The sequence below is a fragment of the Anabrus simplex genome, chromosome 3 (genome assembly GCF_040414725.1).
Source record: "Anabrus simplex isolate iqAnaSimp1 chromosome 3, ASM4041472v1, whole genome shotgun sequence".
Lineage (NCBI taxonomy): Eukaryota > Metazoa > Arthropoda > Insecta > Orthoptera > Tettigoniidae > Anabrus > Anabrus simplex.
In genome coordinates this window covers 44,321,456-44,348,405 of record NC_090267.1, presented here as the reverse complement: position 1 = coordinate 44,348,405, position 26,950 = coordinate 44,321,456, and the positions used below count along the sequence as shown (strand labels likewise).

At 41.4% G+C, this 26,950-nt stretch overlaps 1 protein-coding gene across 1 annotated transcript in view; it reads right to left on the bottom strand.

Annotated features, from left to right (window-relative positions):
* Positions 1 to 26,950, bottom strand: part of LOC136866982 (nose resistant to fluoxetine protein 6) — a 158,023-nt gene that overhangs the window by 112,721 nt on the left and 18,352 nt on the right. Inside the window, exons 6-7 of the mRNA XM_067144076.2 lie at positions 25,541 to 25,701; positions 21,802 to 21,973 (exon numbers count right to left, since the gene is read on the bottom strand). Coding sequence (XP_067000177.2) covers positions 21,802 to 21,973; positions 25,541 to 25,701 — 333 coding nt within the window. The remainder of the gene's footprint in view (positions 1 to 21,801; positions 21,974 to 25,540; positions 25,702 to 26,950) is intronic.

Genomic DNA, 26,950 nt, shown 5'->3' with positions numbered 1-26,950 from the left:
ATCACAGTTTGATTAAAACTGACTTTGGTCCTTTTAGAACCAAACCACAGAATGTTGTCTGCTAACAAACCAGATTTTTCTAAAAAAAATCGTGTGGCTATTTCTAGTCGGCTGCAACCCTTGTAAGGCAGACCCTCCGATGAGGATGGGCGGCATCTGCCATGTGTAGGTAACTCCGTGTTATTGTGGTGTAGGATAGTGTTATGTGTGGTGTGTGAGTTGCAGGGATGTTGAGGACAGTACTAACACCTAGCCCACGAGCCATTGGAATTAACCAATGAAGGTTAAAATCTCCGACCCGGCCGGGAATCGAACCCGGGGCCCTCTGAACTGAAGGCCAGTACGCTGTCCATTCAGACAACGAGTCGGGCAAGAAACCAGATAAGCTCTATAGATGAACTGAAGTGACAGATGGTAGCTATTTTTGTCGTAGGCTAGTTAAAAATAAATGTGATAGACAGTAAATTTGTAAAATTATACTTATTAGGAAATTCTATAAATTATAGTAGATAAGAGGGGCATCGGGGAGTTTAAAAGGGTAATTATGATCAATAGAAAATGGTAAATAAGGTGGTAAAGAGCGTTTGGGGTGGGCTTAAAGCAATTGTTGAGGAGTATGAAAATAAGTATGCACCTTTAAAGGTTTAAGGAATGGGAAAGATCATATTTATAATAATAGAGAAATGAATAGATTGACAAGAAGGTGAAGGTTAAGGAGTTAGGAATGGGTGTAGAAATAACGAGACATTGAAGGAACTTACTAGGGTATTGAATTTAGCCAAACTGGTCACGCCTCCCAGCCACATATGGATATATGTAGTCCATCAGAACTATGTTCGTTGTGTTCATTTTCCCCAGCTCATGTGTAAAGGATATTGAACCTTGCCGTACCGCACTGTAGGTATATATGTTTGCTTGATGTATTTACGCAATCCTACAGTGTAATGTATTTCTTTATTCTTAATCTATTTACCCTCCAGGATTGGTTTTTCCCTCGGACTCAGCGAGGGATCCCACCTCTACCACCTCAAGGGCAGTGTTCTGGAGCGTGAGACTTTGGGTCAGGGATACAACTGGGGAGGAGGACCTATACCTCACACAGGTGGCCTCATCTGCTACGTTGAACAGGGGCCTTGTAGGGGTTTGCAACGATTGGAAGGGATAAAGAAGGAAGAGGGATGGAAGCGGCCTTGGCCTTAAGTTAGGTACCATCCGGCATTTGCGTGGGGGAGAATTGAGAAACCACGGAAAACCACTTCGAGGATGGCTGAGGTGGGAATCGAACCCCTTCTACTCAGCTGACCTCCAGAGGCTGATCGGACCAAGTTACAGCCCTCGTACCACTTTTCAAATTTCGTGACCGAGCCGGGAATCTAACCCGGGCCCATTGGTGTGGCAGCTAATCACACCAACAACTACATCAGAGGCGGACATAATGTATTAGAATTCATTTTCCTTTGTATATTAGTATAGGAAAATGAACGCAAGGAAAACTGTACTAACGAACTGCATATCCATATTGTACCGTACCCAGGGGTAAATACCCTCTAGGACGATGCCTCCATTCCTGTATGAACATCCGACTAACTCAGGGTTGGGCAGAGAGTGGGTTGGTCGTCAATTGGGTCAGGCTAAAAGTCGAATTTCTACACTTAAATATAACTGAATGATAGGAAAATGGAGGTATAACTCGAATGAGAAACAATCATATGGGGTAGGATGAATTTATTCATAAATATCCCCGAATCATTCTACTTGAAATCAATTAAATCAAATAATAAAATAGCATTCTAAAATCTCAAAATAACAGAAATAGCTGGACATTGACAACGTTAATTATTTAAAGAAACAAAGTGAATAAAGTATCAAGCACAACGTTAAATACTTGCATACTTTCAGAAATGATCTTCTTCTATTTTGTCCATAGTTCATGTGATATGGAAATAAGTATACGCATACACTGATATTCAGTTATTTCGCATGGAGTCACACTAGAAAATATCGCGACGATACGGGTTACGAATTTGATTTAAATTGAGAGTCGCCAAAATTTTATCGTTAAAGTAAATTACAATATAAAGAAAAGTTACGATGAAAAAGAAAATCTAAGACGCAATGGGATATGATCTGAATTATGTAAAATACTAGTGGCATTTCCTACGCTATATTTACAACAAATCAAATAAGCAACACTAAACACATCTATTTACATCGGATAAAGAGAAAAAGTCTTACATACTACACAGATTATACGTGAATCGCGGTTCACCACAAAGGATCTAATAAGAACTAGATTGACCATCAATAAAACTCAGCACTCGGGCTGTTCCCCATTAAAACAACGATACAAGGTATTCAAACAACATGTAACAATATAAAACATCATCCTGTAAGGGAAAAGCATATAAATAACCATCAATAGTATGTAGAAAACAATGGGCAACATTGCCTCCTTCTGCTGCATTTGAGCGCTCAACGGCGCGGTCATCCGTTATGTATTTCCGGGTGGGCTGTGAGCTAAAAGGAAATGTTGAACTCAACACTGTACATAGGCTTGGTTTCTGTCTCCCAAGATTGTTACGCTTGGTTACGCTAAGCTATTCTCACGGTCTCGAGGAAATGTTGGGCAATATCCAGCGACTTGATGTCTCCATAGACATCCGATCTCAACTATCTTGGGATTCAATACTCTACCATTTATGACTGTAATTTATATGAATAAAATTTATATTTTATGTCAAATAATACTCTGAATATTTCTTATGGGCCGGCAGAATACGGCTCAATATGTGGCTGGGAGGCCTGACAAGTCTTAAGGATGCATTCTTGGCTTCGCTTGCTAAATTGTACACACGTATCTACCTAGTGTTTGTGAGTCATAGTGGGCCGTGCTTCTTGTGTGTCCAGTTCATTTCCGTAGTGACTTTCTTTCGTTTTTGCTACTAAATTCTATCGTTCATCAGTGCTGATTAACAGAGTTTCGAACAATGAACGACCCGCCCCTGGGAGCAGGTCATTTCCTTTGCTATTCACACCAGCCGTGATGCGCCGCAGTTGATGCTAACATCAACTGCATTACCAAACTCTGTGGCCAACCAATCGCACCGACGACCAGAGAAGAAGCATTATAAACATCAAACTTCTGAATCAATTGTGAACGTGGAATCGTCGACGTTACAAGCTCATTACTCAAGACTTCACTTCGCATAAGTGTGAACCACCGCCAGCAGGACACGGTCGTCCCGTCGCAGACCATCTGTCCCCACCAATGGTGATCACAAGTTCCAAGTATACTGCAACACACCCGTTATCATCACCTTGCGGTAACGATTTAATATCTCTCAATAGTGTTTCTGAATTTCAACCGAAACATTTCGCCGAGATGTCTGTGACAATAATAGTGACAATAGTACCATGATGATGGAATCTCGTAGTTTTCTCGAAACGACCAATCGTTCGGATGTGGTAATGAATACCCCTAACGCAATCACCCCGCCCGTAGATTCTTTGATAACCTCATAACAGCCACCCTCACTCAGTAATGACAACCGATATAATATATCAGACAATAGACCTTTTTATATATACATAGAAGGAGTGGGCCGCACAACTTGTAATTTACATCCTATGACACTCGGGAAAATTACATATGATGAGGTTATAGTATGCAAACCGGGCATTGCAAATACAAAACTCTGTAAGGAAGAATAGACTACGCATCGAAACAGTATCAGGCGAAGTAGCGAACCATTCATTTGTGTCTATCTACTTCCAGCAAAAATATTCTAGAAGCTTGTATACCTCACCATACCACTCATAGGCAAGGTCTCATAAAAGTTGTCCTCTCCCTCAGCGAAGAGGAACTCGTACGTGAGATTTACAGTGAATTTCCGGTAACACGCGTGAAGCGATTGACTAAATAAACTCCTTCTAAGGAAACTAGGCCAGTTCCAGTCTGCCTAGTTATATTTCGCTCGCAGCGCCTGCCTGAAGGTGTTAGTATCCACGGAATGCACTGTGCTATTTTCCGTATGTGCTACCTGTTGTCCATTGGCACCATTGTTTACGTTATAAAGATTCTAGTTTCCATTGCCGCAGTGTTCAGCGCTGCAGCCCTTTGTACAGGATCTCACGACGTTACTGCATGTTCGGCATCAGACAATCCGTGCTGTATTTACTGTCAAGGTGCACACCTATCTACAGACGAAGGATGTCCAGAGCACAAGAAATTGGCTGAAGTGAAACGACTGATGGCAGTGAACAACATCACACAGCAACCTGCTCTAAAGTGTATAATAATAAGCCGTATGCAACAATTGTTTCTAGCCCTGCTTGCAACTGGCAAAGTCGGGAGGAGTTTCCTCCTCTCCCAACTGTAACCTCTCTAATATGAAATGAAAGGGCAGACACCCCAACTCAGGGAACAGATGTTCTTGATCTCAGAATACCAGTTAAAGTACCGGCCAACGCTTCTAGCTTACAGAGACTGTTGAATCAAAACCCCATTAATATACCTCGAAATACTCTTCCTACTCCACCCTACCCTCCAGCTCGTCATATCCTATGACGCCTTCTGCAGTCGTTCGCCAACTGAACTATCCCTCTATTTCTGAACGTACTGATAACCCTCAACAATTACCTGTAACTTCCATGGAATATAAAATGTAACCTCCGCAACCACATCGCATAAACCCACCCATATAGCCATCATCTGAACAACTAATCGAACAAATCTTTAACATTATTATGGTCAACATCACCCAACTGCAGTCTCCTACGTCACAGACTTTACATACGAATTCAATACGTCAAATGATTACCAGCATTTTTAACAACTCCAATGCACTCTAAAGCATTGCAGTGGAATGCCCGATCTATTAATGCGAATCGGGAATCTTTACAACACGAACGCTCAAGAAATTCAAATCGCCACCCTCACTGAAACTTGGTTCCGCCCCGGATCAAATGTATATTTCAGATGCTACAATACAATACATTCCAATCGTGACGCGTCTCTCTTCAAAATTTACAGTTCACATCAATGTCCATCTAGTTTCCTCCAAGAATGACGATTAATATGAATGATTGGAATTTACTTCTCCAGCAACTGGAACCCCCTTACTTCTCCTGCGAAGATCTTAATGCTCACCATACTTCGTGGGGTTGTGCTCTCAATGACGCTTGTGAGTACGCCATAATGAACATTATTGAAGAGGATAATTATTCCCTTTTAAACGATGGCTGCCAACCTCAGTACCCCCCCCCCCTAGAACATAGACCTTCCACAATAGACCTTAATTTTTGTTTAGCGCCCATCTCTACTGATTTTCAATGGAAAGTTCTACCATATGCGTTGGAATATAATCATTATGCAATAAAAATTACGATAACAAAAACAGGTACACCGATGACGTACTATCCCACTTCAAAATTGGTAATTATATAAGCTGACTGTGTAAAATACCGTATTTCGATCGAGGGACAATTTCATACTCTATTTGGTGACCACTACTTCAGTACGACGCATTCATCCACATCATTAATACAGCTGCGGCTTCAGCCATCCAGCAACGAAGGACAACTGTTCACTCAAAAGGACCTCCAGCATCGTGGTGGACTCCGGAATGCTCTAGAATGATTACAAAAAGAAGACAAGCATTCCTTGTCTACAAACATTCGTCAACCTAGGATCATTATCTAGCATATCGAAAAATGGACGCCAAAGTGAAACCATTTCCTAAACGACAGAAACAGAATAGTTGGCGACAATATCCTGAGAAAATAAATAACGATAATCCTCTGTCCAATGTCTGGTGCATGATTAACAAACTGAAAAGGAAACCTACTCACCACAACACTCTTCGGAACTGGACTGAAATATATGCGGACATTATCGCCCCTCCCACCGCAATACCTGTAGAGCCCCTGTTATCTAATCCTGATTTTTTTACACCATCTCAGCATATTCTTCTGAAGCCTTTCACACTTCAAGAATTCCTTACAGCAGCGAAGTCTTCATCATACACTGCGTCAGGTTATGATCAGATGCATTACCCCATGGTCTCTCAATTACCCCTTGAAGCCATGCAGGTTCTTCTACGACTATTCTCGGATTTTTGGACAAGAAGTGTATTTACTAAGGACTGGCTTACACAGATAATGGTTCCATTTCTCAAACCGGGTAAAGACCCGAAACATACGTCGTCCTCCCGTCCAATAACGTTATGGTCCTGTGTAGCGAAAACATTCGAACGGCTTCTGAAACTCCGTATAGAATGGTGGGTAGAGCACTTCAATATCTTGTCAACTTCTCAGTATGGGTTTCGGAAATCTAAGAGTACTGAGGACAACCTCAGCATATTTGCGATGGATATAGAACGGCTTTATTGCATCAATGGTCATCTTCTGCCTCTCTCTTTAGACATATCCGGAGCTAACGATAATGGCATTATACAAATCCTTCTTGACAAACTTCGACTTGTAGGATTTCCTGAAATTTATCTTGGAGGGATTTCCACCTTGTTACCCTACCGGATCCTTTATATCCCAAAAGATGACATCAAACTATATGGACCACGAATTACACCACAAGGCTTACCCCAAGGCACAATTTTAAGTCCACACCTGTACGCATTGTATGTTGCAGACCTGGACCACATCTTCACTCCAAATATTAAGATTCTCCAGTACACTGCTGACGTTTGCATCTATTCTTCATCTCCCAGCTTTGCGATCGCACGTTTATGGATGGAGAATGGAGGAAGGACACTCTTCAACTGGACTTTACAGACCGGCCTCACACTTTCACCCAACAAATCCTCAGTGGTCATATTCACAAGATAACGACAAACATATGTAAAATCTGATATTCGTCTTGGCCCGTACACCTTACCTGTGTGTACACCAGTCAAACTTTTGGGATTGTATTTCGACAGCAGATTAACGTGGAATCGCCATGATACATACTAAAATTGATCGAGTGTTAAATGTTCCACGGGCTCTCACTCACACCTGATGGGGAGCCGATCCTGCCACTCTATTATTACTCCATCGATCACTAATACGTACTTCACTTGATTACGGCGTTATGGTATTCGGAAATGCACCAAAATATGTATTAAGGAAACTCGATTTATTACAATATTGGGCCGTCCGCGTATGCCTCGGTACCATGAATTCTACACCAACTAATGCTCTTTTGGCAGAAGATACGAAATGGGACTTTTACATTGTCGACAAATGCATTCCGTCATATTCTTGCTAAGTCGAGCTTCAGTTACAACAATAGCCCAGCAATAGCTCAGCAATTGGATAGGTTTCCTCGCACCAAACGGATTGATGAACAGCGTATTTCTTTGATGATTAGAAGCCATCGATATCTCCAACATCTTTTTCCACTTATACTGAAGACCAACCTGCCTTTTGTTATGCGTATGAATTATCTCTTTTTTCCATTAAATTCTTCACTTTGCCGGACTTCATCATTCCAAGCCCTTCCATAAATTGTATGGTAGATGAATTCCTACATGAATTTTGGCCCGATTTCATTCAAATTTATACCGATGGATCCTTTACATGTATTGGAACAGGATGCGAATATTTCTTCCCTCTTACTTGCAACCGAACAACGTTCTCTACCTGAACCAGTTACTATCAACACGGCAGAAATGATCGCCCTGCGTTCAGCTGTACAGCATGGAATTACCCAGAAGTTTTATAAAATCCTGATTCTTTCCGACTCTGGGTGGCACTGTTCAGGGTCTAGAACATCCACGGTGGTCTATAAAAACCCCCATGTACATTTATGACATCCTATATATTGTAACATGTGCAAGAAACGCTGGAATCACGATACACTTCTTATGGATAAAAGGACACAACACAATGAAGGAGCCCATTACCTTGCAAAACTGAGTATTGCTGAGGGTCTGTTTAACGTAATACAGCTTCCCTATGCGTACGTCTTTCCATCCCTACTTCAACAATCTGCCATAAAGTGGTAGGCTGAGTGGACAGATTCACAGACTCAAAGAGGATGGCATTATGCAGGCATCCAACCAGAAGTACCCACAAGCCCCTGGTTTCAATATTTCCGTCTCTTAAATCTATATATATAAAATAAGAGTTTTGTCTGTACATTGCTCAGAATTTGAAAATAATGGTATTTCTGTATCGGTCATGTCCATAGTAACAAGAAAATGCACTTTTTACTTTTCCGTAATTTCTGTCTGTCTGTCTGTCTGTCTGTCTGTCTGTCTGTCTGTCTGTCTGTCTGTCTGTCTGTCTGTCTGTATGTATGTATGTACACGCATCACGAGAAAACGGTTAAAGAGAATTTAATGAAAATCGGTACGTGAGGTCGGGGGATGAGCCTCTACAATCTAGGCTATAAATCATTTTGCTCACGCTGAGTGAAATGGTAGTTTACGGGAAGGCCTAAAATTGAATTATCAACTATTTATGTTATTAGTGGTCTAATGAAAATCGGTATCTGAAGTCGGGGGATGAGCCTCTACAATCTAGGCTATAAATCATTTTACTCACGCTGAGTGAAATGGTAGTTTAGGGGAAGGCCTAAAATTGAATTCTCAACTATTTATGTTATTAGTGGTCGTATTTTAAAGAAAATGGGTATGCAAAGTCGGGGAATAAGTTGCTACAATCTAGGCTATCAATAATTGTGTTCACGCTGAGAAAAATGGTAGTTTAGGGGAGGGCCTTAAATTTAATTCTCAAATGTTGTTATTAGTAGTCCTATCTTGATGAAAATCGGTATGCAAAGTCAGGAAATAAGTCACTATAGTCTAGGCTGTAAATTACTTTATTCACGCTAAGTGTGAGACAGTATTAAGTAGTTTGAGACCCCCCCCCCATAACCTTTTCGAACTGGCATGTGTGTTGCCATTTGGAAATTCTATGTCAATCGGCTTTCGCCAATATCTCCTTTGTTATGATATGCCGCGCGCTGTTGAACGGAGTTTTGGTCTGTGCCTACTGCGCGTGCGCGAGTGGTGAGGCGAGTCTACTGTTCACCCCTAGCAACGACTTCCGAGCGAGTCGGCGTGCTGTAGCCGCCATGGATAGACGTGTATGTGAGTGTTCCGCTATGCGGCGGGTGGTGGTGCTGAAACCCCCATGAAACCAACTTAAGAGGGATTATCCCTTATTCTATTAGTTGCTGGCCTCCTACTGTTTCATTGGATTATGTTTTTGCTACGATAATCCTCCTGGATCCTTGGTGAACAACTTTAGTTCACGGCCTCGTGGTTGCCGGTCTTCAATAACAATGGCCAAGGTTTGAACTTCTCAATTTTTCTGGACTCAAAGGTATGTAACTGTTTTGGATTAAAGTAATTCTGGGGAAGCAAGAAGATTTATGTGTTTCGGCGTACTTCAAGATAACTGCAATGATAATAATAATAATATTTGGATTAAGACTTCCTCTTCGAAAATTGTGCTGGATATCGTGTGCGTCTGTGAACCTTAGGAAACGTTTTCGGCAATTAATCATTTTAGAATGCAGTTCGCACGGTGAAAAAAATTAGTATGTTTATCGTAAAATTCTGTAAAGTTTTTTGCACTTGATTGTACCATAAGGTGTGAACCAAGGGGCAGTTTCCAAGGTAGCGAGGTTAGCTTTCCTTCGGGTTCCTTGCCTTCTGGGATTTATTTCTCCTTTTGTTCTTTTTGCATTGTTTCTGGGATCTCTGTTTTATTTTTGATTTAAAACCGTTGGTTTTCTTCTTATTTGTAGACCGTGCTTTGCTTGTCCGTTACTATGGCAACGTGTGTTTGGGTAATTGTTGTGGCTTTTGTTTTTTTACCGCGATTGTTGTTGGTTGGTGTGTTCTTGTGGGATGAATATATTTTTGTTGCCTGGTATCGTTGGCATTTCTTTCATATAAAGTGATTTATTTCTGCCTACCTTTGTCGTTTCGTCTCGTTCTTTGGCTGGGCGAAAAGTGTAACTTCTTACTTTATTTTCGTGTGCCCTTGGAAATTGCCCTTGGTAGAAATTGGAACGAATTGTGGTAAAGTTAAAAGGCAACCGGCCTGAAGGTCATGGAGCTACGGTTTGTTTACTAAACATGGTATTTGTTTTTTCTCTTAAACGCGTGATCGATCACATTTAAATCAATATTTAATTATCTTGTTTGACGGTATGGAGGTCACTGTTGTTTTTTTTCTTTTTCTTGTTGATTTTTACGATTTAGTTCCTTTATTTTTGTTAAATGAAGTCTGCATTTTCTTATTTAAAGCTGCCTCATTGGGTATTTATTTATTAATCATATTAATTTCTTGCAGGTTAATCCAATTATTGTTAATCGAGTATTTACATTCTTTTAAACAATATGGTTCAAGGTATTATCTGAATTAATAATGAACCTAGGTCTACTCCTGATATTATCTTGAAATGTTACCTCTCTTTTAAAAGTCTATTAAAGTTTTCTTTCATATCACTTAAAAGTTGGTTTTCATTTACCACATTTGGTGCAGCGCTGCAACTATTTCTTTGTTTGGGTGTCCACGGACCTTAAGTCGCTTTTCCTCCACGTTTTGGGTAAGTGTCTCTCTTTTCTTCCTTTTGGGTAATTTTAGTATCATGTTGTTGGCTGGTGCCGTTTTTTTATCCTTGAATTTTTTTTTGATGTACTGTGACTTGTTGCTTCTTTTTCGCCCTTGTTCTCTCTTGTGTTCGCTTAATCTACCCTCTTGGGGCGGACACAATAGCAACCTTCACACCAGTCTCTCTCTCTCTCTTTTTCTCCCTCTCTCTCTCTCTCTTTTTCTATCTCCTTCTTTTCCCTCAACTGGTGGGTAAGGTTATTAACCTCATCACCGCTAGGATGTTACCGGGGTCCTAGAGGGTGGTGACCGGTTAGAAGTGAAATGGTAGTTTAGGGGAAGGCCTAAAATGTAATTCTCAAATATTTCTTATTAGAGGTGTAATCGATGAATGCTACATAACTAAGGTTATATAGTATTAAATTTCCTATTATTCATGTCTTATACATTGTTACCGTACTGGCTATGATCACAAAGATATTCATGGATTTGGATTTTTGTTACTAAGTCCATATCAGCGCCGAGTAACGAGAAAATGGGTAAACAGTATTTAATGAAAATCGGTATGTAAAGTCGGAGGGTAAGAAACTACAGTTTATGGTATAAAATATTTTACAAATCACAGAGTCGAAAGAAAACTAAATGTGAAGGCCTACAATATAGAAAGTTCATAACATTGATCAACAATAACATTACATTGACCATTGTTTGTCGTGATGTGCTTTGTGTCTTCTGTTGCCCCTCATCTCCGGTAGATAAGATTACTGCTGCGTACAGAGTATTTTTTATTTGATTTACGTTTCACCGACATAGATAGGTTTTATGGCGACGATGGGATAGGAAAGGGCTAGGAGTGACTTAGGCTTTAATTAAGGTACAGGCCCAGCATTTGACTGGTGTGAAAGTGGGAAACCACGGAATACCATCTTCAGCGCTGCCGACAATGGGGTTCGAATCCACTATCTCTCGGATGCAAGCTCACAGCTGCGCACCGCTAACCACACGGTCAACTCGCCCAGCCGTACAGAGTGTAACAGCCTGTCTGAATATTGATGGGAAGTAGCTGGGGAGTTAGATAACTTTCTTCTTTAGCATGCCATTCCCCTGGTTTATAAATTTTCTGATACTACTGGTACGTAACACACTGGATCATCATAGCATTCGGGCTATTCAATCCCTACTCTGAGGCACTGATTGGAATGAACAGTGTGCATATTTAGCGGAATAATGGCAGATGAGTGTTCATGGCAATCTGCGGCCTGGTCATCCCAGCTCTGGAACTTTGGACTATTAGATTGGCACCGCAATCTAACCGCAGCACTGTTCGTTAAAAGTGATAAAATGTGCGGCTTTCCATTTGATCGAGTATTTTATATGATAGCATTGCTTTTAATCGCTACATTCATACTTACGTTTTTGTAATGACCTGCGTTGATTTCAGGTTAGGAAAACCACAAAGTCAGTCTTTCTGAGAATCCCGTAGCGAAGCACGGGTACATCAGCTAGTAGGTTACTACCGCTGAGTTAAGAGGGTGCCACCTGCGACGTTCTCATTTAGGTCGAAATGCAAGTGTGACCAGTGCTGCCACTCTATGGCCGAACGAATCGCTGTGATGTGATGTCTTGGCTGTTATTCCCACAGCACATCGGAAAAGTTGGGCACACATTCCCAAAAGGCAGAGTTCCTGCTTTCTAGCAAAAAGCTTAGCGACTCTCGCTGAGCTGTGATCTGCACAGCACCCGGCAAGGAGCGCACGACTAGTTAGTTGCCTGGTTGTGAGGGGAGTTGAATGATTTGCTATTCCTTGGTTGACGTCTTTTACAATTCACTGTATACGATTGCAGATAATATTCTTAAAGTAATTTATTTGTCACTAGCAAATGTACCCGTGCTTCGCTACGGTATTCTGCATTGTATACGAATATTGAAGTAAATACTGTACATGCAGTAAATAAGATTGTTTTAAAATAGCATGTCTCTTAGCGTTATCCGAGAAACAATATGCAGAGGTCCCCATACGTTGTTTCCAGTGTAAAGTGCTTGTTACGGATTTGTGATGATAACGACAGGCTCACTTCCCTACTGCGATTCACAATCGAGTTGGGAAGTTTACATTATAATTGCAGGCCCCATTGCCTACTGCGCGGTCACAATCTATTTGGGGAGTTTCCGTTACAATTGCAGGCCCCCTTTCCTACCTCCAGACATATTACAAATTGAAGAGTTTTTATTATAATGGCAGGAAACTTCCCTACAACCAGTCAAAATTGAGTTGTGCAGTTATCATTATAATGATAGGCCCCTTTTCCAACTGCCAGCCAGCTTCCTGCCAGTCACACCAAGTTGATGAGTTTCCATCAAAATAGCAGGCCAGTATGCCTAATGCCAGTCACATTTTAGATGGGTACATCTGTTTATAACTGCGGGAACGCTTGCCTACAGCCAAAGACTGTATGCTGCATGCTCCCTTGCCTTCTGAAAGTCAAATCGAGAAGTGAATTATTCATTACAATGGTAGGCCTGCCTCATTAATGCCAGTTACACAGGAATTGGAGAAGGACTCCATTCCTACTGCCAGTCATAGTCGGTGTGCGGAGTACTGATTACAATAGCAGACACACCCTTTCTCGATCGCTACAAAATCGACATCAGTGAATATATATAGTTCGACATACGAAAGTATGTGCTTGTTTACAATATTGCAGACCTTCATTTACAGATTAACTGCTTCTAAACGGTACATCATATCGAGAAAAGATTGTACCATAAGACGCCGGATTTAGCGGCCTAAATTGCTGGTCATATGATATCTCATCTATTCATGGGTCAGATTGAGTTAGAAACTTGGGTAAAATTTGTGTAAGATTATCTCACATTGCATTGCTTTTCGGATAATTAAGTGACAGCTACATACATAGCATTTGGCTCACATATGGCTACTGGGTGGACCAATTTTCGTGTAGAGTATGATGATTCTATCTTTCCTCTAAGTGATGGAAGGTATGAATTATGTATGTGAAAAGTACTACTTTACTTAAGATCGAAAAATAGAGAAAAGTCAAACGTAAAATGGATATAAATACGACAAAAAGTCGTACGACCAAGGTTGTAGATCACTCCAAATTGAACGGGGATTGTGCCATCCGTTATGTGATGATACTTCCCCAAGGTCTGCACCATCATTAAAATTGCCTCCATATTTCGATATTCTTCGGGATAGAAAGGGAAAAATTTAAAGCTCTTGGAAGTTTTCCGCCCGTTACAGGCTAAGTCGTAAAATTTTGCCAAATTTCAGTTTTCTTTCTCGACTGGCAGATTATGCCGCAATCTGGGTTTTCAGTGAGAAGTGTAAAAAGTAGAACTTTCAAGATACTAAACCAAAAAATATGCAGATGATCATTATTACCCCTTAAGCGTGTAGCTGTACGAAAATTTCGACAAAATAGTCTATGTACAGGCACACAGTAGTTACGATTTTATTTACATAGATAAATAAGGAACCTGCTCCACGTACAACACCTTTTGGGCTATATCCGCTGGACTTAACCGGAAAAACGGACCGTTTATGATATCTCCCTTATTAATCCTCCTGTCGAAAAAATGCACATGAAAAAAAGTTTTAGAGGTGGAATTCCATCATGTTTGGTCGATTTCCAGTCAGGTTGGTCTTGTACTGTATATATTCTGGAAGAGTAAAATCACCATTTCGGTTCCCTATAAACCGCCAGTCCATTCCGGGAACATGAAATGTTATTGACGATTAACACCTACCGTTGGACAGGTGGATGTTAATATAAAGTTTGACTCAAATATCTTCAGTAGTTTTCAAGTTGTAAAACATACGCTTTACACGCACCCGCTCTTGAGTTAAGTTCGGTGGGACTTGTACCGGAAAACGGTCCGTTAATGATATCTCCCTTATTAATCCTCGTATTGAAATGATGCACATGAGGAAAAAGGCCTAGAAATGAATTTCCATTACGGCAGCTAAATTTACATTAAGTTTGGTTGCAAAATGACGGTTTCGGTTTCGTATAATCCCCCAGTCAATTCAGGGATTCAGAAACAATACTTGCCCTAAAACCTACCAAAGGACAGATGGATTCTAAATATCAAGTTTGGTGGAAATATATCCAGTAGTTTCCAAGTTTTAGACAAACAGACAAACAAACAAACATACAGACACAAAAAGAGAATATATGCAGATGGTCATTATTACACCTGAAACGGATAACTGTACGGAAATTTCGCCAAAATTGTCAATGTACAGACATACTCTAGAAGTGTAGACCTTTATTTCGATAGTTACTGCTTTGCAACTGTACGACGTATCTACAAACGGACTTCACCATCAGACGCCCCTTTCAGTGCTCTACATGGTTGGTCCTATGACATCTTCTCCTATCTCCTTTATTTATGGGTTAGATTGAGTTAGAGTCATTGAATGGGGTGAAATCTTGTACAGTTTTTGAATGCTACTTTATATTTTTGATTCTCATGTGACAGCTAGAATCATAAAATTTGGCTATAACATTGCCAATGGTCATGTCAATGTGCGTGCCGAATGTCATGATTCTACCTTTCCTATAAGTGTGCCAAATGATAACATATACGTGTAAAAGTACAAAATCAACTTGTGTTTAATGTATTAGGGATAGAAATACGACGAAAAGTCACAGGACAAAAGTTGTAGATCTCTCCAAAATGAAACGCAATTTGTTTTGTGACTTTTGATACGACTTACTGATTAGCCACCAATTACCCCGAAACGAAGGTCTGCACCGCCGTTAAAATTGCATCCATATTTCGGAATTTTCCTGGGCCAGAAGTTATACATTTGCATAGCTTAGAATATTTCCTCAAAGGAAAGAGTGTACAGCATTCGGGATTAGCACTCGCATACATACGTGGTAATTAAGGAAGAAAGTAATACAGTTTAGTAAGTTGAAATTAATAGAAAATAGATTATAACAGAGGACATCCGGATGACGACAAATATATAAATACCAAGTGAATGTATTGGAAAATCAAATGCTCCTCAATAAATTATGCCGGAGTGAGTTATGGATATAAGAAAGCGGTAATCGGAGAGAAATTTAGGCGCAGGGATTCTTAGGTAATCAGATAAGAAGATGAATATTTGTGTTATTACTTATGCTATTCGAGGACGGTTATAACCTCCAATGATATTCCGCCAATATCCCGCAGAATGGCCGATTGACGACTCTCTTGCTTTCTACCCAAGGAACAACCACGAATTTAAAGGAATGATGAGGAAAATGACAATACGTTACTTCCCTGCTGGCAAGCAGTCAGAGACGTTGCCATGGTAACCCATATATTCGTTATCGCTCTGTCGGTCCCTCAATGCCGAGCATGGTATCGGCAGAAAATAGTAAATTTCTCCGTCATTTGAAGAGTAAGGTAAATTATGAACACAACGAAAGTTGTTTGTGATGAAGAGACCTTTCACATACGGTCCACAGAGTTTGCAGAAAATCAATAGTATAAGAGAAAATGGAGGAAGACCGTTGTGGTTTTCCTATAGACCCCCGTCTTTTCAAAGATTTTAAAATGATATGCATATCGAAACCTTCCCCGGGGTGAGTATACTCTAAATATGAAGTTTGGTTGAGATCTATCCAGCCCTTTCGACGTGATGGTGGAACAAACAAACATTTTTATTCTTTTTATTTTGCTAGTTGCTTTACGTCGCACCGACACAGATAGGTCTTATGGCGACGATGGGACAGGGAAGGGATAGGAGTTGGAAGGAATCGGCCGTGGCCTTAATTAAGGTACAGCCCCAGCATTTGCCTGGTGTGAAAATGGGAAACCACGGAAAACCATTTTCAGAGCTGCCGACAGTGGGGTTCGAACCTACTATCTATGGATTCGAAACTGTTTATTTTTTATTTTTTATTATTTCTATATCTCACCCCCACCCTTTGCTCCCCACCTAAAAGGGGGCTCTACCGGGCGAGTTGGCCGTGCGCGTAGAGGCGTAGAGGCGCGGCTGTGAGCTTGCATCCTGGAGATAGTAGGTTCGAATCCCACTATCGGCAGCACTGAAGATGGTTTTCCGTGGTTTCCCATTTTCACACCAGGCAAATGCTGGGGCTGTACATTAATTAGGCCACGGCCGCTTCCTTGCAACTCCTAGGCCTTTCCTATCCCATCGTCGCCATAAGACCTATCTGTGTCGGTGCGACGTAAAGCCCCTAGCAAAAAAAAAGGGGGGCTGGACTTTAAAAAATTCTAGAGTATTACTTTTCAACTCAGCGACCCCGAAAACTATGAATTCGACACTATTCTCGATTATTATTGTAACTACCCCCCCTGACCCTCTCCCTTAAGGGCGCTAGGGATGGCTTAACCCCCACAGTGCTCGTCTCCCGATAGTAAGTGATACGTGTACCAAGTTTGGTTGAAATTGCTCCGGTGGTTTAGTTGGAGATGTGTCATTTACACACACACTTCCATTTCTATATATAGTAAGATTTTTACACTCGTTCTTCACCCCCTTTCCATCCCCGCCCAAAGGAGTCCTATGAGTGCCTTACACAACAGTATATTTTTTTCCCAGATATTAAGTCTTATTTGTACCTATTTTGGTTGACAGCTATGCCCAAACGTACATGCATAATCTCACTGCTCTAGAATCCTGGAGCTGACGTTGCCATGGTTACGGCAGTTCATTTCTTTATCCGATTCCTAGAGCAGGGGTAGTGTGGTGCCAATATCTCCGTAACGGTTGGTTTTAGGGCCTTAAAACATGGTTTTCGGGCCCGTAGGGCTTACCGAGTTTTGTTCTTTGCGTCAAGAGGATTAAATTGAGCTTTGTCTCGTCCTTATACGACAAATTCGATATTTTGCCTATAATAGTATAAGAGAAAATGGAGGAAAACCGTTTTTCCTATAAAACCCCCGTCTTTTCAAAGATTTTAAAATGATATGCATATCGAAACCTTCCCCGGGGTCAGTATACTCTAAATATGAAGTTTGGTTGAGATCTATCCAGCCGTTTCGACGTGATGGTGGAACAGACAAACAGACAGACAAACAGACAAACAGAAACAATTTTATTTATATAGATAGATAGACAATGTGCTGCAGCCCTTCAGCGCATAAGGTGCGGCTGTTCTTGCCCAAAAGAAGTATTACAGGACAAATGCCTGATGAGCGAGAACGGCGTTCATTAGCAGTTAAGTAAACAAAATCATTTTATTGTTCATGTTAAATCTTCTAACAACATACTTTTAGAACGGGGTACGTATTTTTCGCTATCTTTTGTGTAAAATTAATAAATGGAGAGGACTTCGGCATAATTTTCCTCAACGACAGAAAACATTCTCTCTCGTACGATGCGAATAAGCGAGCTTTTAGGCCTAAAAGCGTTGGCGAGATTTTGGAGAAAAGTAGACAAAATATTCTTATCACCGGTTAAGGCGTTGGCTTTCTGAGGCCAAGTTGGCAGGTTCAATCCTACCTCAGTCCGGTGATATTTGGTGCTCAAATGAACTCCCGTGGGACAAATTTTGGCACCTCGGCGTCTCCGAAAACCGTAAAAGTAATTAGTAGGACGTATAGCCAATTACATTATTATTATTATTACTGTCATCATCTTCATTATCATCATTGTCATCGCTATCCGGCTCCATGGCTAAATGGTTAGCGTGCTGGCCTTTGGTCCAGAGAGTCCCGGGGTTCGATTCCCGGCCGGGTCGGGGAATTTAACCTTCATTGATTAAATCCAATGGCTCGGGGGCTGGGTGTGTGTGTCGTCTTCAGCATTAGAATTTATCACAGGTAGAGCCCCATTCTCATAGAGGCACAGGTCGCCTATACGGCGTCAACTCGAAAGACCTGCACTCAGCCTCTTCGGAGGCCACACGCCATTAATTTTATTGTCATCGCTGTTTCCTAAACGTGATTACGAATGGAAATATGACATCCGGTTACGGCTTCAGTCCATTACGGAGATTTTTATTTAGCTTTTCGTGAAATGTTTGATTTGCTTTAACATTTTTAGTTGCAAAGTGACTTCCTTTATTAGAAAGTGAGAGTGGTAAATGAGGGTGGTAAATGATATGATTGAAGAGAACGGCAAAAATGTTTACAATGATATTTTGTTTGTTTACAGTTTGTTTTAAGTCGCGCCGACACAGGTACGTCTTATGAAGACGATGTGATAGGAAAGGCTAGGAGTGGGAAGGAAGCCGTTGTGGCCTTAATTAAGGTACAGTCCCAGCATTTATCTGGTGTAAATATTGGAAACCACGGAAATGCATTATCAGGGATCCCGACAGTGGAGTTCGAACCCACTATCTCCCAAATGCAAGTTCACAGCTATGCGACCTAAAACCCGCAACCACTCGCTCGGTATCACACATTTCATTGGCATTACAAGAAAGGGAAACAAATACACAAGTTTAACCTCTGAACACTGAGTAATGATGGCCAGGAGGAGCCAATTATACCGGTCAATATAATCAACGCTGTAAGAAGTATGTTGAAAAATCAACATTACTTTCTGATTATAATGAAGTGTAACTGTGTATCAGCCTATTGGTTACGAAGCAAACATAGTCTTTGTTAACCTACCTCTAACATTGGGATCATCTGTCAACACGATGTAGTTTTACATAGACCCATATTAGTATACTCTTTCACTGGATTTTCTGGATATTCGCTTTCAAAGACATGGCTGTTCAGTGAAAGAAAAAATGTCTTTCCTTATATTTTCTAAAACATTTATTTCAGTCCTCATGCTAAAGTCCAAAGTATCTCATTCACTCCGACAGGGAAAGAACCCGCGAAGTCAGAGCAAGTAGGCCAATCCACGTGGCGATAAATGTCACACAAATTATTACTTTATTCGCACGAAAATGAATTTCAAATAAATATACCTGTGTAACAATACGCGTTTGCCCAGTATAAACGTCCCTGTGCAGCCATAAGCTGCCCGGGATACTAATATTTCCCTTAAGAGAAGTATAAAACTTCAATTCATCGAGTAACTTAGCTGCCTCTGTGGATCCGTGGTAGAGTGTCGGCCTCCGGATCCCAAGATAGCGGGTTCAAACCCGGCAGAGGTAGTCGGATTTTTGAAGGGCGAAAAAAAAGTCCATTCGGCACTCCATGTCGTACGATGTCGGCATGTAAAAGATCTCTGGTGACACATTTGGTGTTTACCCGACAAAATTCATTAAATCTCAGCCATAGACGCCCAAGAGAGTTTCGGTTTACTCGATCTGCCACCTAGTGGGGGCCTAGAGTAGAACGGAACGTCGAAATTGACGAGCAGACAGCCAGATGGCGTCAAATTGAAATGTCTGCACACGGTAGCTGAGGCCATACGATTATTATTATTATTATTATTATTATTATTATTATTTATCGAGTAACTCCAGTAAAGACAGTAACAAACAATCCAGCTTTTGCCAAACAGCGCGCTCGTTCAAGTTCGCACGCTACTGCAGTGCCAGTGCTACTTCTAGTGTATTATTTACTAACTTTATGGTAATTAACACACAATTGTCAGTCAAGGAATACACCAGACTGTTTATCCTCTCGTCTGCCATTCGCACTAACGTTCTTTATTATTTAAAATGCTCGAAGATACATCGCTGTCGCCCCACGATTGTATATGCCTTCACTCACAACATTGTGAATGGAACAAAGTACTGATCGAAGGAAACAATACGCCCAATAGCTTGATTATAGGAGATGTTCAAAATGCTCCATCCTTCTTCGATGCACAGTTCACCACTGTGTTGTAGTGACCTTTGGACTCTGTTCAGAATATGCGGCGTGTCGCGCATTTCTACTGTCTCCCACTTCCCACTTCCCCTCCCTTCCACTCCTTCCTCTGACGCACAGTAACAGGCAGCGGCTGGCTGTCTGGCACAGCAAATACGGCAAGTTCGTAAATTTGAATCGCGCGCCTGGAAGAAGCAAAAGTAACTTTATTTTCTCGAAAAGAATTATTTTCTCCACCAATCTGATTGCACCATTGTTCTTAAGATAATACGAAGAGTATCCCTGACTTTTTCGGTGTAGTGATGATACACACTGTATTCTGGTATAATGGTGTATAGAATGTTAATGCCGGGCGGAGTGGCTCAGACGGTTGGGGCACTGGCCTCTTGAATCCAACTTGGCATGTTTGATCCTGGCTCAGTCAAGTGATATTTGAAGGTACTCAAATACATCAGCCTCATGTCAGTAGATTTACTGGCACATAAAAGGACTCCTGCGGGACAAAATTCCGGCACCTCGGCGTCTCCAAAACTGAAAACGTAGTTAGTGGGGCGGAAAGCCAACAGCATTATTAGAATTTTGATATTCCAGTTTTAGGCTATATGAAATGATATTGTTGTTAGAGTCATCAGTCCATGCCGGGCTGAGTGGCTCAGACGGTTGAGGCGCTGGCCTTCTGACCCCAACTTGGCAGGTTCGATCCTGGCTCAGTCCTGTGGTATTTGAAGGTGCTCAAATACGTCAGCCTCGTGTCGGTAGATTTACTGGCACGTAAAAGAACTCCTGAAGGACTAAATCCCGGCACCTCGGCGTCTCCGAAAACCGTAAAGTTAGTGGGACGTAAAGCAAATAGCATTATACCATCAGTCCATAGACTGGTTTGATGCAGCTCTCCATGCCACCATATCCTGCGCTAACCTTTTTATTTCTATGTAACTACTATATCCTACATCTGCTCTAATCTGCTTGTCATATTCATATCTCGGTCTACCCCTACCGTTCTAACCGCGTACACTTCCCTCAAAAACCAACTCAACAAGTCTCGCGTGTCTTAAGATGTGTCCTATCAATCTACCTCTTCTATTATTCAAATTTAGCCAAATCGACCTCCTGTTACCAATTCGATTCAGCATCTCTTTATTCGCAATTCGATCTATCCATCCCACCTTCAGCATTCTTCTGTAACAGCGCATTTCAAATGCTTCGATTCTCTTTCTGGCCTAGTTATCGTCCATTTTTCACTTCGATACAATGCCACGCTCCAGATGAAAGTTTTCAGAAACATCTTTTTAATTCCTATATCAATGTTTGAAGTGAGCACATTTATTTCCTTAAGAAAGACCTTTCTTGCTTGTGTTAGTCTGCTCTTCCTTCATGTCCTCGTTACTTCTGCTATCGTTAATCTTAAGGCCACTTGACCGAAATGGATCAAATTATAATGAACAGTAGCATCCAGCACTTCCTTAATTTACCTGTTTTACAGTGCCATGTACGTAAGTGTGGACGTAGAGCAAACTGGACCACCAGACCTCACTGCAAGCCTCCCTCACCGGTAGCACAGTAGTAGACCATACTGGGCCGGAACTCACGTGGCTGAAGAGTGTTGCGTCAAATAGGATGATAGCAGCATAGGCAGGTGTCAGCCTGCGCAAAAAACGATTAATTGTCATTTCATCAAAGAGAAGTGGCTGAGGAAGCAATAGTATTGTATTACTTGTGATATATGAAGACATAATATAAAATGTTGTGCAAAACTTAAGGACGAAACAAACATATCGTGTTCGACAATGTTCCTGGGTGCATTACGCGTTCCCAAATAACGCCAGATGAGGATACGTCTAGAATCACTACTCATACTGAATCTGCTCTCATCTGAGAAGATCACGCGACCCCACTACTTGTCGGTCCATACGTGATACTCTTGGAATCATCGCAAACGATGCCGCCGATGTGCGGGTGTCAACGGAATACACCATAATGGTCGTCAGGCAGACAGACCGCACCCACGCAATCGCAGGGCCACTGTGGAGCGTGTGACTGGGTGCATTCCAGTACTATGAAATGTGGTTGAAGTTGCACCCGCTGTTTGACGTGAGTTTCTTCTTGCCTGTTGCACAATGAAGCGGTCATCTGCTGCTGCTTTAATTGACCGTAGTTGACCCTCTCCTCTACTTCTCGCAGCTGCATCTGTGGTTAAGATGCTCTCCATGCACGAGAAACAATGCTGTGAGCAATACCAAACTCTTAGGATACACTTGTCACAATTCGTCCTTCTTCCAGTTTCCCGGTGATTCTTCCCCGTGTGAAGTCATCCAAATGTTGTCTCCTGACCATGTTTTAAATAATAATACCACCACTGTGCACTGAAAAACCTCTCTGATTGACTCACTATGTCTTGTCCCATTCTTTCAAATACCTCGTTTTGTGGGGACAGACCCATTTGGCTCTACAGTCGCGCTGACCTCACGCCAGGTTTCTTTGCACGTGTGGGGAAATCATTGGCAACATGTTACCGCACTTTCATTCACCTCCACCGAGTAGTTGATATCTAATATTGTTTTCTCTATCTCGTCCTTAAGTTTTCCACAGCATTGTACACTGATCAGCCAGAACATTATGATCACCTACCTACTATCGATATAAACCCGTCCAGGCGATGGCAGCGTCACCTGACGAAGAATGACTGCCAGTCAGACACACGCCCGGTACATGTAGTATCAGTGAGCGTGCTGTCCATGTGCAGAATGGTGAAGCTGCGCGATCTATCTGAGTTTGACCGAGGGAAGATTGTGATTGTCCAAAGGCTCGGCACGAGCATTTCGGAAACTGCATGACTTGTCGGATGTTCAAGAAGTGTTGTGCTGAGTGTCTTCAACAAGTGAAACCATGTCCAGACGTCGAGGGGTTGGGCGGCCACCCCTCATTACAGATATCGGACGTCGTAGGTTGGGCAGACTCTCACAACAGGACAGGTGGCGAACTGTGGGGGAACTAATATCATACTTTAATGCTGGGCAGAGTACAAGTGTGTCTGATCACACAGTGCACCGAACACTCCTAAGGATGAACCGCCGCAGCCGACGACCCATGCATGTGCCAATTTTAACACCAAGACATAAGACTGTAATGGGCACGTGCCTATCGTCACTGGACGTTGGCGCAGTGGCCAAGCGTTGCATGGTCTGATTAATCTCGACACCTTCTTCATCATGCCGATGGGAGTGTGAGATTCCGTCGTCTTCCAGAGGATCAGCTCCTTGACACCTGTACTGCGAGACGGAGACCAGCTGGCGGCGACTCAACTATGCTCTGGAGAACATTCATGGTTCCAATGGAGCTCGTGCAAGGCACCATGACGGCCGAGAATTATCGTACACTGGTCACAGACTACGTAAACCCCTTCATGTCAATCATGTTTATCAACGGCAGTGGCATTTTTCAACAGGATAATGCGCCATATCACAAGGCCAGGAGTGCGATGGAGTGGTTCGAGGAGCACAGTAGCGAGTTGTAATTGATAAGCTGGCCCCCAACTCGCCAGATCTTAACCCAGTCGAACACATATGTTATGTGATTGAACGTGGCGTCAGAGCACATCGCTCCCTCCCCAGAATTTACGGGAATTATGTCTGTCCAGATGTGGTGCCAATTCCCTTCAGCGACCTATCAAGGCCTCATTGCTTCCATGCCAAGACGCGTCGCCGCTGTTATCCGCGCCAAAGATGGATATCCCGCTAATGGGTACTTCATCGTAATGTTCTGGTGGATCAGTGAATTTTCGAGTGTGATTTGATAGAATCTGACGATGTATTTGAAGAATCATACATGTCATTTTATTTTGAATTAAGTTGTTTCTTTCTTACGTATAATTATGTTATCCTATGCTTTCATTTTCACGTAGTTTCTAAATTTATTTATTCATATATTAGTTTTGACAACCTAAAAACTTAACAATTATAACAAATTATGACAATATCTAAATATTCCGCTCGATTTGATGATTGAATTTCACAATTTAGTTATGTTGGTGTGAATATATGCTTTTGAGGGTCAGTGATCAAAACATATATTTTTTTGGATAGCCTTATGTTAGTAAATAATACTGTATTTCCGTGGAGATGAAAGTTTACATAACAAGAAAAGTATATTTTTGGAAAATTAAAAATTCTTGAAAATTATTGGATAGTTACACGGAAAAGTTAGGTGCAGCCAACCTCAAGGCCTATCATTCACCCAGCAGGTTAAAGTGGTCAACACAGAAGCTATTTCTGAGAAAACAATGAAAAGAATGAACAATATTCTATCGAAGATGTTGACAATAACCGGAACTCGTGTGAGGAGTAACAGGAAATGAAGGAAGAGGTATTAAGTCAATTCCATTTTCTAGCATCGAACATTCAGATGCGTATGGAAGTATGGGGAACAGTGGTGTGCTGACCAGGTGCAACATGGTGGCGATGATAATATCAAGGCTCTTCCATATTTTTTACGCTGCTCAGTATTTTTGACAGTATGTAAGTTACCCTTCTTTTTATTTTGGCAGTGCAGCCACCTGTGTTTGTAATAACTGAGCATAGATCAATAACTGTCTTCATTATATGCAAATTGTTCACTTGTACTGTTTCGTATTTTCGAACCGGTTTGAACTGTCAGCGCCAATCCAGGCTGCAATGATTACGCCGGTCCTGCCGAGTGTGTTTGTATTCTTTCTGTTAAAGTGGGTGGCAAGCAGATTCCAAAAGTAGAAGCGGAAGTCAGTGTGATCAGTGTGTTAAGTATGATGTCTACCTGAGCCTTTCTGAAGGAAGCAACTCATTTGAAATTGTCCAGACTCGTGTGTATTTTGTGAAATGGCCTGCTGGAAGAGGATTAGATGGAGCAATTGAATGGATTTTATTCATATCAGTTGTTAGAATTATGCAAAAAATTGTCAACAGTGAAACCTTTTAATTATTGTTTGATATCCCCAACCTCTCGCTAAGAAGAATAATAATGAACCGTTTCAATATTTTAGTTTTATCATTCTTTTGTGTCATATAATGGAAAAAATGCTCAACAAACCCAACGAGAAACATTGTGCTGGCACATACGGCAAAGATATTATTTTTTTCTATTTTCAAAACCTTGAACCTATTCGAAAAATTATTTTTAAAGATAACTGCAATAAAATATATCCATAATTTGAATATTCGCAGAAGCTAGCCTACTCACCTTATGTACCTATGTAGGTAATACAGAGGCACGTTGAATGAGTTGGTCTTGGGAACCTGCTTGAAGAATACGTACGCTACCAACAGGCCACTTAGCAGGAAGAACGTGTCTACTGACAGCGTTGCGTTGGTAATACCTAGATGCTTCCAGTCTGGTAAAAACTGCAAGTAAAATATTTCAAAACCTTCTCTAAAAACTGTGTATTAATTCCTAGATGTTCATTACATATACCCCATCAATATATCACCTCTTCATTTACCATTCTTTTACCACTGAGCTGCCAGCTTAATAATTATTTTATTTACTTCGAAAGTTTTTACATGATTTAAAGGCAGTTAGAAATATATAGAACACCTCTCTGGGTAAACTATGCAAATCCTACTCCCTCTTCCTATGAGCGATTATTCTTTTATTTAAATACAATTTCTTCTTCCTTCTTGCTTTGCCATCGACGTTCTTTAGGCTCTGCTGCAATTTCTCTAGAGTTACCGGAACGCAGTTTTTTATTGTACACTCGAAACCTGTTAATAACTCCGAAGGGATCGAAGTAAAATATGAAATGGCGTATGGCTTTTAGTGCCGGTAGTGTCCGAGGACATGCTCGGCTCGCCAGGAGCAGGTCTTTTGATTTTACACCCGTAGGCGACCTACGCGTCGTGATGAGGATGAAATGATGATGAAGACGATACATACACCCAGTCCCCTTGCCGGCGAAATTAACCGATGATGGTTAAAATTCCCGACCCTGCCGGGAATCGAACCCGGGACCCCTGTGACAAACGGCCAGCACGCCATGGAGCCGGACAGGGATCGAAATGAAACAAGTACTGTATTTGTGAAGTGATACTGAGAGCTTAATCCTTTTAGTGTTTACACAGTACGTACTCGGAAACGATGCCTGCGGACCTCAGAGATGTACTAGTAGTGGCCATTTTTAAAAAAGAGGATAGAACCCAATGCGGTAATTATCGTGGAATATCCTTGCTTTCTGTTGTTTGAAGAATTCGTTCCATAATCGTCTAGCGCCACTTGCAAAAGAGTTTTTACCAGACACAATGTGGCTTTAGACCCAATTGTGGTACTGCTGACATGATCTTCTTTGCTAGACAAATGAAGGAGGAGTTCAGGAAACAAAATCGCCAACTAGCCTATATATGGAATTCATAGATCTCGTCAAGGCCTTTGACTCGGTGAATCGGGAAATCTTAGCGCTAATTGGCTGTCCTCCAAAATTCATTAAGATCCTTCGACTCCTACATGACAGCATGTATGGTACCATTTTTACGAATAATGGACCTGGAGAATGATCTCAGATCACTACTGATGTAAAGCAAGGATGTATAATTGCACCTACACTATTCTCAATTTTTTTTGGAACCATACTTCAGTTTGTTAAAGGTGAGATTCCAC